This window comes from Tenebrio molitor, chromosome 1 (genome assembly GCF_963966145.1).
Source record: "Tenebrio molitor chromosome 1, icTenMoli1.1, whole genome shotgun sequence".
NCBI classification, from domain to species: domain Eukaryota; kingdom Metazoa; phylum Arthropoda; class Insecta; order Coleoptera; family Tenebrionidae; genus Tenebrio; species Tenebrio molitor.
The window spans coordinates 14,811,203-14,829,793 of record NC_091046.1 but is presented as its reverse complement, the minus strand read 5'-3'; the positions used below and the strand labels follow the sequence as shown (position 1 = coordinate 14,829,793).

The 18,591-nt window shown below is 33.2% G+C and overlaps 1 protein-coding gene across 3 annotated transcripts in view; it reads left to right on the top strand.

Moving 5' to 3' along the window:
• Positions 1-18,591, top strand: part of Ae2 (Anion exchanger 2) — a 141,653-nt gene that overhangs the window by 13,577 nt on the left and 109,485 nt on the right. For all 3 annotated transcript variants that reach the window (XM_069039445.1, XM_069039428.1, XM_069039438.1), the window contains exon 2: positions 9,467-9,823. In XM_069039445.1, the coding sequence (XP_068895546.1) occupies positions 9,761-9,823 (63 nt within the window). In that variant the 5' untranslated portion in view covers positions 9,467-9,760. The remainder of the gene's footprint in view (positions 1-9,466; positions 9,824-18,591) is intronic.

Sequence of the window (18,591 nt, the reverse complement as noted above, 5' to 3'; positions counted from 1 at the left end):
AACAAAAACAAGTCAATAACTGTATTAGTCAGTACTTAAAATTATGGAATTAAATGCCATCCCCCAGCTTGTTGACAATAAGCAAGTTTATGAAGAAATTCCCCCTGTTTTAGTTTTATCCCAGCACCCAATCAAAATTAAAATTTCTATACGTTGTGTTTTTGTTAAATGAGTTATTTTCGAAAACGTTTTGTAAAACAAATAACACATATGAATGCAATTGACAGTAACATTTGACTGTTTGATTTACCTACTTGTTTTTTGACTTGTTTTTGTTCGTTATAAAATTAATTTTTTCCAACTTTATTATTTTTTTTCTCAAAAATTTCCTTTGTAAGATAACAAAATTTTTATACTGTATTTAGACAATTAAAGGGGCTATCAGAATCAAGAAAAAAAATAGGGGGTTTCCATTTAAAAAAAGTATCGATGACGTCATCACTCGAAAACAAATGACTGCTTGGAATTTTCTTTGGTACTAAAACATGTATTGTTATAAACTAAAATTGACCTGTCCAAAGATTTTTTTGAAAAAATTTTTATTTAATTTTTAAGGAATTTATTCCATACTTTTGCCGCTCACTGTATTATATTTCCATTATTCCAAAACTTTTGGTAGGGGTTGTACAGGTGTCCCAAAAGTACTGTATTTCTTTAAAGGTGTCATCTAGAAGTGTCATGGCGTGCTGAAAAATATAAAAAAAATCAATATCAATCAAAGAATTACATATTGTCATTAAGGTTTCAAATCATTAGTTAAATCTTCACTTCAACAATTGGGACTAGACGGCAACATAACCAGTGCATCTAATTAAGGTTACGACGGATTGTTACTACATAACATAAAAAGAAACTGAAGCTCATCAAAATTGTTGCCTAGGTATTCAATAATAAAATGATAATTAGGTATTTCTAGGTACTTAACCTGAGAATTCAGGTTACAGCAATGTGTTTTTTATATTTTCAAACTGCGTATATGGCCTAAATAGAGGGTCAAGATTTTTCAAAATAGTTATTTACGAACCGAGTGCGAAATAATATATTGTATATCAAGAGTTGAAAATGAAAGATTTCACACGAGTTTGCAGAATTGAGCCACAAGCCGTAGGCGCGTGGCTTAAGCAAACGAGTGTGAAATCGAATTTTCAACACGTGGTATACACGATATTTTTCCGACGACCACAAAAAAAAACGCTAATATTCGGTATTCCTTCAAACTTCAAATATTATTCGACAAGAGCTGCGGACAAAACATACATTGGTGGCCATGGTTACTACAACTGTGTGCAATGATTTCATTGCGCACAGGCTAGAAGGTATCTGATTGGCTAACCAGTTTCATTGCACACGGGTTCGCTATTTGCATGCAATAGCCAACTTTCAATAATAGTTATTTGTGCGAATTTACGTATTTTTCATAGTGGTCGTCGGAAAAGACATTTTTCACACATGAGCGCATTATTTGAGGCACAAGCGACTAGGGAGGGAGTGCTTCATTTGCGCAAATGTGCCGAATACGTCTTCGCGCATCCCGTTTGTACAATGTTTTTTGAAATGAACATTAGCATTTTTAAATTATTACCACCCAATATATAGTTTCCAATTTAGTGAGGTTTTGTAAACCAGATTTTATTATTATCAAGTCAAATTATTTTCAGAATGCTCAAAAAGGCTAATGCTTTTTGGATGATTTTGAAACACTAGTGCGCGAAATTTACGTTCGCGGTTAACTGTTGCGTTTGCGAAATGTCATTTTGAAGTTAATGAGTTGAAATAGTTATTTATTTAACGAGTTCGTGTGTAAATTGCCCTTTTTTTTGGCACTAGTGGGCCTTTAAAACGCTCGTTTCACTCGCGTTTTAAACAGGCCCACTCATGCCAAAAAAAGGCCAATTTACACAAGAACGAGTTGAATACAAGGTTTTTTTGTTCGACAAGCCCCTTAAAGGCTCTAAATCGCTTAAAATCTTTAAAATTAGCTTGACGTTTCGTTTTGACAAGTTGTCAAATTTATCAAAATCCGTTCACATAGGAGAAAATTCTCAAATTCTGTCAGTGTCGAACAAAAAAATATTTTTTCGTATTCGTTTCCTGGGATATATAATCGGGAAACTGGTATATAACTAAATATATAAACTTTCCCGGTTATATACCTAACTTGACATCTGTCAAAGATAACCTCAAAATTTACAATAAATTAATGTTTTTTAAGACTTGCCTAAACGAAAACGAAAAATGTTATTCAATATTCGTGCGCTGTCAGTTTTCAGGTATGAGGCCGAAATTTGAAGCACGAGGCGTCAGCCAAGTGCTGCAAAACAGGCCTGACAAAACAGTGATCTGACAGCGCTACTCATATGAAAATAACTATTACAGCACTCTACCACATCCCTAAATGGTGTACAATGGTAGACAAAAAATTTCGTCCACAACTGTCATTTTATTCACGTATGCTGTAAAACAGCCTTTAGGAACGAATAACTTCACTTCACATGTTGACATGTGTCAATCAAATTGTGTCCATGTTCTTATGGGTGACAGTAATAAATTTCAAATTTTAATTTGCAAACATCAATCATAATGGCAATATACATACATTAAACTACACCCAATTTTTGTGAAATGACAGGAAAAAGGTGGACGAAATTTCTTGGCCGAAATAGTAGTTACGGCCACGGAATTTCGTCAGTTATTTTACTGTCAATTCGAAAAATATTGTGTAGCCTAAGCTTTATTGTGATTATGGCTGACATTCAAAATTTTTGTGATAGAAATTCTGGCACGCACAATAAAAATCAAAATGCCGCCAGTAACGTTTTCGACTGACAAATTGACATCCATGTCAAAAATTCCAATGTGGGGTTAGAAATATACCGTGCGATCCAAAAGTCTTTCTATCTAGTGGGTCATGATAGTGGAAACGAATGCCGTTGGGCTGCAGCATATTTGGTGCATATTTAAATGAAAATTAAAAATATGTTTTATTAGTCTGTCCGTATCCTTTGATATTTTTAATTTCACATTTTTTTATTTTATGGTGTAATTATAATAATGTCATGGCTCACTTGATAGAAAGACTTTTGGATCGCTCGGTATAAAACCTGTTTTACAGCTGACTGACTGACGAAATTCCGTGGCCGTGACTGTACCTTCAAGGAAATGCGGTACTTTTGGGATATCGAATATACTGGAAATAAAAATGAAAAAATTTTCCCCAAACCGTAAACAATATCTGTTCGGATGATAATATGTACTAGTCTAGACGATTCTTACCCAACCGTTTCTCTTTGGAGAAATACGATAAGCATCTCTGATTTCAAAAATAGATTTAATCATGATTTTAATTGTGTCATATTGATTAACAAAATGTGATTGTTTGGTTAAATTATTTCTAAAAATAATACGGTAATGATAATTTTCGCAATTGTTTTATAAAAAACAGTTAACGTTCATATTAGAAGGAAGTCTTACGATGCATTTCAATCTAGCGTCTACAAGGACTTTCCAAAATATTATAAGCAACTCCAGTCTTGAAACACTTTTGAGGTCTCTGTCAAAGATACTCCGTTAGCTTGAAAACAAGAATTTGAGATGAAATATTAAAACATGTTAATTTGTCATGATACGAAATAAAATAAATTATAAAACCTGAATCCATAGAACTGAGATCAAAATTTTAAGTACTAAATAAAACCATTGTCAATCGTTTAAAGGAAACATACGTGTACTTTTGTGTTGCATGTATTATTCATAGTTAAACAATTCGCTGATTATCTTTCATGCTGCAGAAATTCTATCCACAGTTATGTAGGTGACATTAGAATACAAAGATGTACAAAATAATGCATAACTGCAAATTTTTACATTGTAAGGTATCAATAGCGTTTATTGATGATGAAATAACTTCAAAGATTTCGATTTAGTTGCCGCTAACTACATAGCTGCAGCTGTTGGCGGCTCTTCAATGCCCCAGAATCATTACATCATTTGTTAAAAATGCATTTGTTAATTTACCACTATAATTGCGAAAAAAGTTGTAAACCACCAAACCACGAGTTAGTCAGTCATAACTCATAAGACATGAGTATTAAAAAGACCTTCAAATTATTATTTTTATGTTGCAAAACTTTAATTATTTTATTAAACGTAGAAGAATGCCACAAGGCTAATTCAATTTTTCGATCGTGTTTGTAACTGTCACTTTAGTGCAACAATTAGAAAGACCTTTATTGATGTGTTATTTGTTGACCACTTAAAGGTAGCCATACACGAGCGGGATATCCCAAAGGTTCGGCTTGAACAGTCCAAGCCTTGAGGAATTCCTCAACGTGTGTGGCGGCGTCCTTGAGGCCGCAATGGGTCGGAGAGAATAAAAATCCCCAAAAAAAAATTCTTTTTCCGCCTTGAGCCCGAATTTTTTGTGTCTTGTTGCGTTTATTGTGTAGGCAATAGTCGGCCTTTAGGACTTCCTTAAGGAAAATCCTCTCCGTGTGTGGGCGAGGGTTCGGTAGAGGAAATCCCGGAGGCTTTTTCCTTGAGAAAATCCCGTTCGCCTATGGCTACCTTATAATGTTTAATGTGATTTTTGCCAGACCATCATAACCGATATACTGATACCCAGTTCATTTATACGAGTATAAGTGAATATTTTGCATACACTTTCTTACACAAAAGCAAAGCGAATTTTGACAATACCCCACGTTGTTCTGAGGAGTCCTGGAGTAAATACATACTCAAATACAGGGTTATTCACGTAAGATGACGAGCACGACCAGGTAAAAATGCAACCCAAAATACATTTTACAAAGCATTCATTGTGTTGGTATTTAAAAATTAAATCGGGTATCTAAGTAGATATTGTACTATGTAGTTTGAAAGGTATACAGTGCGTTTTTTTAACTGTTGCCATGGCGAATTGCATGGTAAAACTTATACCCCCTGTTAACTTATGATCCACTGCAGATTTGATGCTAATTTTTATTTTAGTAATAAATCATTAATAAGACTACGTAATGCATACTGTTTGAACAACGACAAGCAGTTTTATTTGACTAATTTTACTCTTCAAAGTTGAAATTAATGAACGTAAATAATTTGGCAAAAAACATATAATGTATTCATTTTGATTGTGACCACTCCCTAGTACCTTTTCAGTTGCTAGGTTATTGATATGGAATTTTAGATAACACTAAATCCAGTCGCAGTTGGCAACTCTCGGAGCCGTCATTTTGACAGAAACGTCACGCTCACAGAAGACACAACGGAGAACGACTTGCGCAAACGTTTTTCGACGTACTATTCCGGAGACGGAATCTTGGCCAACATTTTTTTGACATTTCTAAAAAAAATGATGTAAAGCAACCATTAATGTCATTAATAAGTGACAATTATTAAAAATCACTTTGAAGTTTTTCTTGTGACATCAAAAAAGCAGGGAAATGGCATTATCGAGTCAAAAGTTGGGTTATATTTAATAAAGAGCAGTTCACACATATTTGTCAGTTAAATGTCAGTTGTGGCCAAGATTCCATGTCCGGAATAGTACACTGTGCGCATATCTATAAAATTGAGTTTTGGTACTAAATTTTACAATTCAAAAAGAAAATGCCACGTCGACACGTCGTCTTCTCAAAGTTGGGACGAAACGGTTAATATTGACTTGTTTCGAGACATTTATTGAAGCCAACGGGAAAACAACTCACAAAGACGAACATCACCAATAAAGTTAACTCTATTTGTGATTTTTTGTTGTACATTTTGGCTAGTAAGTGTTGTAGTTTGATACCTTCTGCCTTTACATTCTCTGTAAATCATTTTTTTGAACTTTCTGTCTGATTAGTTTTTATCTGAAAATATTTGTATGTATTAATCAATGCTAATTGAAAGTTCTGATTAGTAATCCCCAGGCATTTTTCGCGTTTGTCTTACTGCCAAATGACCATTTCCATCGTTCTTCATTAATATCGAGAATTGCATGAGGTGATTTCGAAGTTTTTACGTTAAATAATCTGTACCTGGATATCCCCACTTTTCAACAGACGTGATCACAGAATCAGACAGACGTTGTTAGTTTCTCCTACTTCAAATATTGATTTCCGTTATTAATATTGATAAATACATTAAAATCATTGTTTTACTACCATGGTCAAGTTTTGACAATTCTGACATTTTCACACCACACAAATATTTAGTGTAAAACGTATGCAGCACACAGCTAAACAGCACCTACTATGTTTTTCGTTGTGGTCACAATTAAAGTGATTAGATAATAGTACCTAGGCGAAATGGGAGCAAAAATTAGGTTTTATATTTTATATTTATTTTTCAAACGAAAGTGAGAAAAATCAAGTAAGATTTCAGCCTGCTAAAAATGATAGTGGCAAGAAAACACTTTTACTAAAATATTTTGTTCACAACTTATTCGACAGTTTAGGATATCGAATTGTAATCTATCCGATAGTTTAAAAAATCTTCCAACTTTGTTCCAAAAATGGTTTGAATATTTTCATCAGAACAAAAGTTAACAGGGGGTATAAGTTTTACGACGCAATTCTCTATGGCAACAATTAAAAAAATGCACTGTATATGTCATTGCATTTTTCGTTCATTTTTAACATTTGAAAATGTTTTCGAATGATGACAGAACCGACATGATCCTACTTACCCATTAATTTGGTGATTCTTGTGATTTTACTTCCTTAATATTGCTATTAAATCATACTTCGTTGAGAGAGGTATTTTTCTGTCAGAACATTAGACTGACGTTAAAAGCTATCTACGTTTTATGTGTATTATGATAATGTTATAGGGATCGAGATAGCTTTATAAATTGTATTTTGGGTTGCATTTTTACCTGGTCTCGCTCGTCATCTTACGTGAATAACCTTGTATATATTATAAGATACACTTTATTCAACAAACATCTGTTAGGGACCTGTCTTATTTGCCATAGGTCTTCTGGACAGTAATAATATGTAATTTTTTTCCGGTAACAGCAGAAGTGGGGTGGATGGCCAAGTAGAGGATTTGGGGTTTGTCATTGCTTAATTGCATAATTATCCCTTTGCTCGTTATCACTTGATAGCAATACCCATAATGACGAAATGCATGTTCATCCTGAATACCGGTTAACTATCGGGTCGGTGGAGGGAATGGATATAATTTAATAATAATAAAAGCTCAATTGCAGGAATCATCAAAAATTTAAGTACATTATAACATTGGGTGTTTTATTATCAGTTATAATACAAGATTAATATACTTGTTTTAGTTTACTTTAGTCGAAATGCATTGTTACACATAATACTAGTGTTCCCAAGCCCCGGGACCAAAAAGGTTTTCGGGATTTCGGGACCAAAGTTTAAGTCCCGGGACTAGTGCCGAAGGTCTCGAAATCAGAATAGTGCAGTAAACTGGCTTTAAAAAAGTAACAGATAAATGTTTTAGGAAATATAAGTATTTTATTTAAATGTTGGTACATGCGTACACTTGATTTCAAAAAAAGGGGGTGCAAGTGCTGAGAACGATTTTTGTAACATGTTCCTAGTGTAAATAGCCCCCTATAAACTGTTTCTAGGTAACATGAATTTCATATGCTACCTTCCTTCTAGTTTACTCTCGTGTCAAAAATGGATTACTCCCTAGGATTTAGGGATATTCGTTACTAGGTTGCCATAAATTTGGTTAGGTTGGAGGCTATGTGGTTTCTGGTGACAAACAAAAGATATCCCAAAAATGTAAGACAGCAAATTAATTGTAACAGTTGCAAATGACTAATTTCTCGCTAAGTGATAGATGATTTTTCGTTTCACAATCAATTTTGGTTACTGGCGGCATATTTATTTGGATTTAATCTCTCAATTAAAAGTAACCAACCTTAAGCATTCAAAATAACTTTTGAAAATTCTAGTTACACACAACATGAAAAACGTTATTTCCCTAAAAGTTCGAATTCTAGGGAGTAATCCATTTTTGACACGAGAGTAGTGATGATTCGGGCTTTTGTCACTTTAATGTAACCATGGAAACAAAACTAACATTACATGGGGAAATATTAGGTGTACGCTATCTTTTTGAAATCAAGAAAGATAAAATGTGACGAAACGATAGGTATGATTTGTATTAACCTAAGCAGTAATAACAAAGAAACGTGGGTTTAAAGAAAAAAATGAATGTTATTTTGATATAAAATAAGACCGCAGAGTCACAAGGGATTTATCCCCCAATTTCGAGTGTGTTGTGATTTTATTTATATTATATTGTACTTTCCTGCTGGCAAAAACATAAATTTGTTAAATTGTATGTTTCACATGTTAATAAAATACAGGGTGTTTTCAAAGTTGAGGCGTTCCTTGTAACACGAGGTACTATACATTATTCTTAAGAATTTTAGCCTAAATCTTCTTAGTAAAATGTTTGTACTAACGGAGATAATTGATTGTATATTTTTATTGTTTTCTAAAATTTTGAGTCCGGTCCTGTCTATTTCTCCGCTGTACTAGATTAATAACTGACGTGGCCCAGGATGGTGTCTTTCTGGAAATCGCTCTGCGTACTCTCTGGACGCCGCAGCTGCATTCTGATAACATAACATTGCCAATACATTAGCAACATATCTGTGAGCTCATTATTTTCGTAATGATAAAGCCATTCCGACTAATTAGATGACAACTCTGACAATATTTTTCATTAACGTCAATTCAAAAATTTCAAAAAAATTAACTTATTGTATCTTCATTGCCGTACACATTTTACTAAGGTGATTTTGGCTAAAACTCTTTAGAACAAGGCGTACTATCACATGTTAAAAGGAAAGGTCTCAACTTCGAAAAGACCCTGTATAAAAACCTCTGTCAAATTTTATAGAACCAATTAATTAATTATTTTATGTGATAGAAAAGGTTCTTACAACATTGTGATAACGAAGCAAAAAATTGATAACTGCTTTAAATTATACCTAGTTGTTGATATAAATTATCATTTTATGAACATGGGATAATGGTACACCACTCTACTGTTAATGGTAACATTTCAACTTTCATATGTTGGGTTGCTCAATAATGTTCTAGATTTTAAATTTGAAAATGACGAGGAAAATGACAAAAGGCAAATTTTGGACTCGAGTTGTTGCCATAGTAATTATTAATCATCAGCGTAATTGCTCGTTGTAATTCGTGGTATTTATTATATAATTTAAATTAAGTGCAATTATTTAAATGAATTACCGGAAACAGTTATTTACCAATAGTTGGTACAGACACTTTGTATGTTGTTAACTTTTTAACAATATCCAATCACGAATTCACATATGGTCAATTAAGTATACATAACCGTGCTTGAAAACAGTTTGCGAATCACATGACGGTTTGTGTTTCATCAATATATCTATCTGGACGCGTTATGATTCGATCATTTATATTAAACTTTCACCCACTGTCACACATTGTAACGGGTTTTTATTTTGCAGGACCAGTCGTCAACTTTTGATACAAGACGGGGACGAAAAATTCTCCGCGTTTCTCTTTCATCGTAGTCCTCAAGGACGTCGAAACGTCGAATTTAGGATACCCCATGTTTTTTCAAGTCCTGTTCGCAATTACTCGACTTGGACGATCACCTAGAAAAAAAGTCGATTTTCTTTCACCGTAATTTTTGTGTAAAGTGCTGCACATTCGTAAAACAATTGTGTTTTTTGTCTTACGTGATAGTTCGCTTTATGGACGCTTTTCAATTTATGGTGTTTATTTCAAAGTGATTTGCTATGAGTAACGCCGCAAGAACGAATTTACGAAAGTTATCCTTCCTAGGATTTACTTCACCACAGGTAGGTACAATGTGTTTTTTATTTGTTTTCGTACCAATGAACCTAACTTGTCTACAATTTTGGAATAGGTATTATTATGTGACTGAACGCATTAATTAATTAACATCGATTAGATAAATTGTAAAATTATGTATTATGTAAAATTATGAATTGATTGATCAAGTTTAATCCTTTCAAAGGAAGACTAAATTTACAATTCTGTAATACATAATTGGAAAAAACTTCGTTAAAAAAGTTAATGAAATAATCTCTCAAGTCTAATATAATATTTCTTACTCATATTACTTTATCGTAGTATGTACATATTTTTAACACCAATAGAAAATACATACATTGTAGTGTTAAGTTAAATAAAATAACCCTTGAAATTTCTTACCAGCTCATATTGAGCATAAAATTTTGAATAATACATAACGTACATAACAAACTTAACTCATTCTTTATTTTTATTGAATTAAGGTAAAAAGTGTTACATATTTAGATAAAATTTAGAGTGAAAGGAACATTTGTTAAGAAATTGGAGTATATTTTTTTGAAATCTGGATCTTTTTGAATACTAATTCAAATAGTGTGTTCAAATTGTGGGGGAAAAGCGCAATAGCTACAAAGGTACAAAAATGAAAAAATTCTAATATTTATTTATAGAGAAAAAGACTCAAAAACGATTTTACTTTCGTGGTTCGTAAGGAAGTGGAAGTCAGGTGAAAGGATCGAGCAATCGTCTCCGAAATAAGATCAAATTCTGATTGTTCTTTGCTCAAAACACAAAGATTTGTGGTTTTCCGTATGGTGACTGAGTATAGGTCTGTCTGTCTGTCTGTCTATGAAATTTTCTTTCATTCACGATATTTCGCCCAAAAATGCACTGATTTAATTTTTTTAGAAAATTTAGATTTACTGATTTTGGTGTCAATTGGACCGATAATCTTAGAAATATACGTAATTTAATACCATTTCTTTCGTTCACGTTTAAAAATTAAATTGAGTTTTTGACGTAAAATGTGTCATTTTCTCAAAAAAGTTGTTATGTAAAGTTAGTGTGACACGGTACTAAATTTGAATTGAGTCAACACGTATGCGCTGCATTCTAAACTTTGAATTCGTTCAATTCTATTGGGTCTTTCGCATTGTGTAGCCCTATAGCGATCAGCTGATGCCTGTACCAATTTGTGGCTTCTGCGCAGGTTTCCTGACATTTTTACTCCAAATTTTAAAACACGTGCAAACAGACCACTTGCCAGTTTCTAATTTTTCTGTGAAATTTAGTACCGTTTCCGACTAGCTTATGGTACGAATTTTTTCCTTCATCGTTCAGGTAGTAGTAGGTCTATCAGAAAGAGAAGAAAAAAATGGCGTCATTAAAAAAAATAAATGAAAAAAACAAATGACGTTACAGGATGGTATTTTTAGAAATAAAATCGACCTGTCCCAGCGATTTTCCTAAAAACATCACATGAATTTTGTTCCAAACTTTATGTTCACACGGTTCAACTTGTATATTTCTCTGTTTAGATAAAAATGTGGTCAAGAGTGCCATTACTCCAATTTGTGATAAAATGTCTTTTTTGTTCATTTTGTGCTTTATTTTTATTACAATAGTATATTATACACCAAGGTAGATAAGTTCATAATTATAGCCAGAGCGCCAAGATTAGATCCCGAGGCGCGCCGAGGGATGTAAGGCGCGACGGCTATAAGGGACTTCTTTAGAAGGCCGTGATTAATACGCGTCAGTTGGCAACACATAAAAATTTAATTCAAATGTCATCAGATGTCATTACAATACATTACAATACATTAAAATTTGCAATTACAATATGTTCACTTTAGAACAAAAAATTTTTATTGTGCAGTGTTACTTCAGAAATAGAGAAAAACTTGAGAACGGCAAACGGTCCTATTCGACACGAAGCCCTAATATCCCGACTCGGCACCCCCCACTTTTCGTCACGTGTCAGATCGGGTTTTGTGATCAGGTATTGCGGCGGCCCCATATATCAGGTTCAAACGTGCAAAATAATAGTTATTTTCGATATAAGGACGCTGTCACATCATTTTTCAGGTCAGGTCAGGTGTAGTCGGCGTTTTAATTTTCAAGATGTATTTACTCTTACATTTTGACAAGTGGTGCATAGTGGGGGGTGCCGAGTCGGGAAATTAGAGTTTCGTCTATTCGACACCTCGAGTTTTTGAGGAATTTCAACAAAAGTTTGCGGACTTTCAAGGCACTTACCAACAACTTGCCTTGATTCTTTCGTTTTTCCATACCTGTAAAACAGACCTGGCACAATTCCCGAATTAATGCAAGTAATTACTCATACCTGCAATTTAATAATTGATGTCCCGACTTTGCAATAATTACTTACATTAGGGTACGGGAGGTGAATTTTCCGGCACGACAACTAGTGCCTGATTAGTTGGAGCACCGGAAAATACCTCCTGTACGACATTTGTATTAGACTTTTCGGCTGACCAAAATATTTTTTATTTTTTTTAAATCTAAACTAATTTTTTGGCCTCCCAAACTGGGAAATACACCGTTACCTTACACTTTAGGTCAAGGGAGCTGCGATTTCCCGAACGATGTCAAAAATTTCTAGTGGAGTACGGGAAAAATGTGCGCACACTGTTAATTTATTCTTTTCACAGGGCCGGTTGCACCAACGCCTATAAAATAGTGTAAGAAAACACATTTCTTTGTATTATTTTTCCGATAAATGTGTTTCTTTAATTTTTATTGACCAATAAGTAATCATAGTCATAACAGGGAAAATACAACCTATCGGGTTGGCAGCCCTGTATGTCAAAAAGTTTGATAATTGTTATTTCGTAAAAATCTGCAAAATTGCACAATAAAACAAAACCACAGAAGTTGATCTATGGTCTTAAAAACGTGTCCAAATTTTTACGAATTAACAATTGTCAATCTTTTTGACATATACAGCTGCCAATCCGATAGGTTGTATTTTCCCTTTACCACTCGGCGGCACGGCAATTTTGCCGGTGTACATAAACTATTACGGATATTACTACCAAGTAATAGTGCAGTGCTAATCAACATAATTACCGGCGTCTCGCCTCAACATTTTGACTTTGTTGTGTTTTTGTATTATGTTTTGTGTCAATATTAAGGAACTTCCTCGCGACACGACATGAGTATATAATAATACATATACTTTTTTGAATTTCAACTACCAATCTGTTCCCTAAATCCAGAATTTTAAAATTTTTAAAAAGAGATTGCGGTACTATTCCCGTTGCTGAAATTATAAGTGGTAAAATAGAATTTTTTTCTAAACTCCCAAATATTTCTCATAGCAACGGAGAGCTCTAAATACCTATTTATTAATTTTTGTGTTATATTATGGGAATTTGGAACAGCTATATCTAAAAGATATGCTTGATTTTGTTGTTTATTTAAAATAATAATGTCTGGTCTGTTATGCTGAATGTGAATGTCAGTTAAAACTGTGCTATCAAAATATAATTTGTAATTGTCATTTTCTAAACAACTTTCTGGTTTATAAATGTAATGTGGTTGTGTATCCTTTAATAAATTGAATTAAACAGCTAAATTCATGTGTATAATTTTAGCGAATATATCATGACGTTTCTTATATTCGCTTTGAGCCAAAACGGTGCAAGAAGAAATGATGTGTTCAATGGTTTCCCCTTCAGTTCCGCAAATTCTACATTTATCGATGATCGATTTTAAACCGCATATGTGTTTTTTATAATTTCTTATTATGATTATTTATTGGTCAATAAAAATTAAAGAAACATATTTATCAAATCATAGTTGATAGCTTTGCTGATCATTTCTCAAAATCTTTTACGAGGGATGCCGCCATCACTCTCCCATCTGCTTCTCTTCCGTATGATAATCTTACTCTGACGAGAGTTTCAGACGATGATGTACTTAAAGCCATAAAATGCCTTAAACCTAACATGACTAGTGGACCTGATGAGATACCAAGCCTTGTGATAAGGGATTGTGCGGCGGTCTTCGCCGATCCTTTGTGTTTCCTATTCAACCTAATATTAAATACTAGTTGTTATCCTATGAGATGGAAGACTTCGGCGGTGCGCCCCATTCACAAAAAGGATGACAGATCGGAGATTACCAACTACAGGCCTATTGCCTTAATCAGTAACTTTGCAAAGGTCTTTGAATATGTCCTGTATAATTCCTCACTCCATTATGTCTCTCACAAGCTATCTCCGAATCAGCATGGCTTCACAAAGTGTCGGTCCACCGAGACGAACTTGGCGTCGATCAGTCAGTATCTATCTGATGCGTTAGATAACCATTCCCAAGTGGATGTAGTTTACACGGATCTCTCGAAGGCCTTCGACAGGATTGATCATGGTCTTTTGTTGATCAAATTGGAGTCATTCGGTTTTTCGGATAATCTTGTGGAGCTAATAAGGTCTTATTTAAGCGATCGATTTATGTACGTGGGAGTGAATGGCTATGCGTCTAAGCCCTTTAAGCAGGAGTCTGGCGTTCCGCAGGGTTCTGTTTTGGGTCCGCTGTTTTTTAATATCTTCATAAACGATCTGGTGGACGATCTCGACGTACCGCACCTCTTGTTTGCCGATGACATAAAGATTTACCTTACGATAGACTCGATTGATGATGCTCTTCGACTTCAGGGCTGTATTGAGGAGATCTCTAGAAGGTGTAAGTTAAATAACCTTGTTCTCAACCATCTTAAGTGTAGCATAGTCTCATTCACAAGGAAGACCAAGCCTCTCTTATTTGACTATAAAATCAACGGCTCCATTCTTACAAGACGTGAGTCTATTAGAGATCTGGGTGTCATCTTCGATTCCAAACTATCCTTCGGCGAACACATTCGGACCATTGCGGGGACTGCCTTCAGGGCACTGGGTTTTGTTTTGCGTGCTGGCAGGGAATTCTCTGATGTCACGACCCTGAAGCTTCTATACATCACCTATGTGAGATCCCGGCTCGAGTATGCTTCCCTTGTGTGGTCACCGATATATGATGTTCACTCTTCTCTTCTGGAGCGAGTGCAACGCAGATTCCTGAAGAATGTAGTCTTCATGTTGAATGGTGCATATCCGCCTCGTGGGTGTCCACAAGGTCTTCTGCTCGGTGAGGTTGGTCTGCAGTCTCTGCTTGATAGACGCATGGAGCATTCGGTGATCTTTTTGTTTAAATTGTTCAGAGGGCTGCAGGAATGTCCTCACGTTCTGGAGAGAGGATCAGCTTGAGGGTTAGCCGGTCGGGATCTAGGGTAAGGAGTGTTTTCTACATTGGTCAGCGTCACACGGACATCGGGCTCAAGTCACCCGTCACTCGAATGCTGCGAAATTACCAGAGTGTCGAGGCCCACATCGATATTTTTTGTTGCAGCATTTCGCAAATCAAAAAATTCTTCTCCATCTCCTCGTGAATTAGGGCGATCCTACTCAGATGAGTGCTCGGTAGTTGTAGCCTGGGTGTTGGGATGCTCTCTGTGTAATGGTTGTTGTGTTGTGATTGTGTTTTGTGTATCATTTTCTTTTTGGCAGGGCTTCTAATTGGGCGTCAAGCCTGTTAGCCGTCAACAATAATAATAATAATAATAATAATAAACAACACGATACAAAACGACATAAATAATTTAGACTTGAGTTATAATGATATACATGTTATTAATCAAAATTTTTACTACCATCAAAATTTTAAAGAACAAATTGAAGATGAATTTAATAGAACTCTGAACGAATTTGAACATATAGAACCATTTAATAGACCACTATTACCTAAACAACAAAGCTCCAAAAAATTCTTTGCAATGATTAAAATTTTAAATCAATTCATTTTACCTAAATTTGTAAATAACACGACAAGTTTTAGAAAATTACACAGTATCATATATAGTGGAGCTTTAACAATTATCAGATTAAATGGTTCAAAAGAAATTGACCAGACAAATAATATAAAAGCTAAAGAATTACCAAAATGGGAACGAAGACTAAATAAACGCATTAACAATATCAGACGAGATTTAGGTAGAATAACTCAATATTTAAAAGGTATAAATTCTAATCATCTAAATAACTGTATTAAATCGATTTTAAATAAAAACAGAATACATTGTTGAAAATATAACGAATATAATGAAACACTAATAGAAATTAAAGACACTTTATTACAAAAATTGAATATTTATTCTAAACGATTAAAAAGATATAAAAATAATAAACAACGGAAATTTGAAAATAAACTATTTAGAAATAATGAGAAGTTGTTTTACAAAAATTTAGCAGATAATAAAACTCAAAATAATAATGGTCTACCAAATATAAATGAAATTAAAGAATTCTGGTCAAACATATGGTCAAATGAAGTTCAATTTAATAAATTTTAATAAATATCTTCCTATTTAATAATCAGGCAGAATGGATTCCTAATTTAGAAAATGAGATACCAGATTGTAATAATCCACATCATATTCAAATTAGCCTTGAAATTTTAGTTAAAAATATTAATAGTTCACATAATTGGAAATCCCCTGGAGGTGACCAAATTCATAACTTTTGGTTAAAAAAATTTACTTGTATTCATAAATGCTTACTTGATCACTTTAACGGATTTATTAGGGAACCTAACACATTTCCAGAGTTTTTGGCCCATGGTATAACATATCTCAAACCAAAAGATTCCGATACTAAAAATCCATCAAAATATAGGCCAATCACATGTCTGCCTACAATTTATAAAATTATGACATCTTGCATGAAAGTAATAATTTACGACCATTGTCAAAAATTAAATATACTTAATGAAGAACAAAAAGGTTGTGTTAAGGAGTGTTTTGGTTGTAAAGAACAACTCATAATAGATACGGTAATAATGGAACAAGCTACAAAAAATAATAGAAATATTTGTACCGCATTCATAGACTACAAAAAAGCCTATGATTCAGTACCACATTCATGGTTAATTAAAATTCTTAAAATTTATAAAATTAATTTGGATTTGATTAACTTTTTATCCCATGTTATGACATTTTGGAAAACTACTTTAAATTTATCAATAAACAATACTAAATTAAAATCCGAGCCTATTCAAATTAAACGGGGAATTTATCAAGGAGATTCTTTAAGTCCTTTATGGTTTTATCTAGCCATCAATCCTTTGACAAATCTATTAAATAGCACTGGATATGGTTTCAATATTAGAGTTAATAATACCACACTATCCAAATTAAATCACCTTCTTTATATGGATGACATAAAACTTTATGCATCTAAAAAGAATCACATTTTATCTTTACTAACAATAACTGAAAATTTCTCAAATGATATTGGGATGAGTTTTGGTATTGATAAGTGTAAAACGCAATCAATATGTCGTGGTCATTACGAAAATTTAGAATATATAACTAAAGAAGGGGAAATCATTAAAAATTTAAATAAAGGAGAATTTTATAAATATTTAGGTATTAATCAATCAAATCATATTCAACATTCAATTATAAAAGAAAATTTAGAAAAACAATTTTATTTAAGAATTAAATCTATTTTAAAATCAAAATTAAACGGTAATAATTTAATTAAAGCAGTTAATACATATGCTTTTCCATTGTTGACCTATTCTTTTGGTGTTATAAAATGGTCCAAAACTAATTTACAGAATATAAATATTCAAACTAGAGTTCTCTTTACAAAATTTTGTAAACATCACCCCAAATCTGCTATTGAAAGATTTAATTTACCACGCGAAAATGGTGGTAGGGGTTTTTCAAATCTAGAAATTCTACAACACAATCAAATTGCTTCACTAAAAAATTATTTTCTCAATAGAGCTCGTGATAACACTTTTTTTAATGCTTTGGTTTCAGCGGATAAAGGTTTCACACCTTTAAATTTAAGTGATAATGTAATTTCAGATATTGTTGAGCCAAATATACCTGACACTATAGCAAATATAAAACAAAAGTCTTTACATGGGAGATATTTTAAAGAGCTAGAACAGCCAGAAATTAATATTCAAGCTTCTCATGCATGGCTTAAAAAATCAAATATTCATCCTGAGATTGAGGGTTTTATATTTGCAATACAAGATCGTGTTATAAATACAAGAAATTATAAAAAACACATATGCGGTTTACAATCGATCATCGATAAATGTAGGATTTGCGGAACTGAAGGGGAAACCATTGAACACATAATTTCTTCTTGCACCGTTTTGGCTCAAAGCGAATATAAAAAACGTCATGATATATTCGCAAAAATTATACACATGAATTTAGCAGTTAAATTCAATTTATTAAAGGATACACAACCACATTACATTTATAAACCAGAAAGTTGTTTAGAAAATGACAATTACAAATTATATTTTGATCGCACAGTTTTAACTGACATTCACATTCAGCATAACAGACCAGACATTATTATTTTAAATAAACAACAAAAGCAAGCATATCTTTTAGATATAGCTGTTCGAAATTCACACAATATAACACAAACATATAATACAAAAATTAATAAATATTTAGAACTATCCGTTGCTATGAGAAATCTTTGGTGTTTAGAAAAAATTTCGATTTTACCATTTATAATTTCAGCAACAGGAATAGTACCGCAATCTCTTTTTAAAAATTTAAAAATTTTGGACTTAGAGAACACATTGGTGGTTGAAATTCAAAAAGGTATATTATTATACTCATGTCACATCGTGAGGAAATTCCTTAACATTGACACAGAACATAAAACACAAAAAAGTCTAAATGTGGAGGCGAGACGCT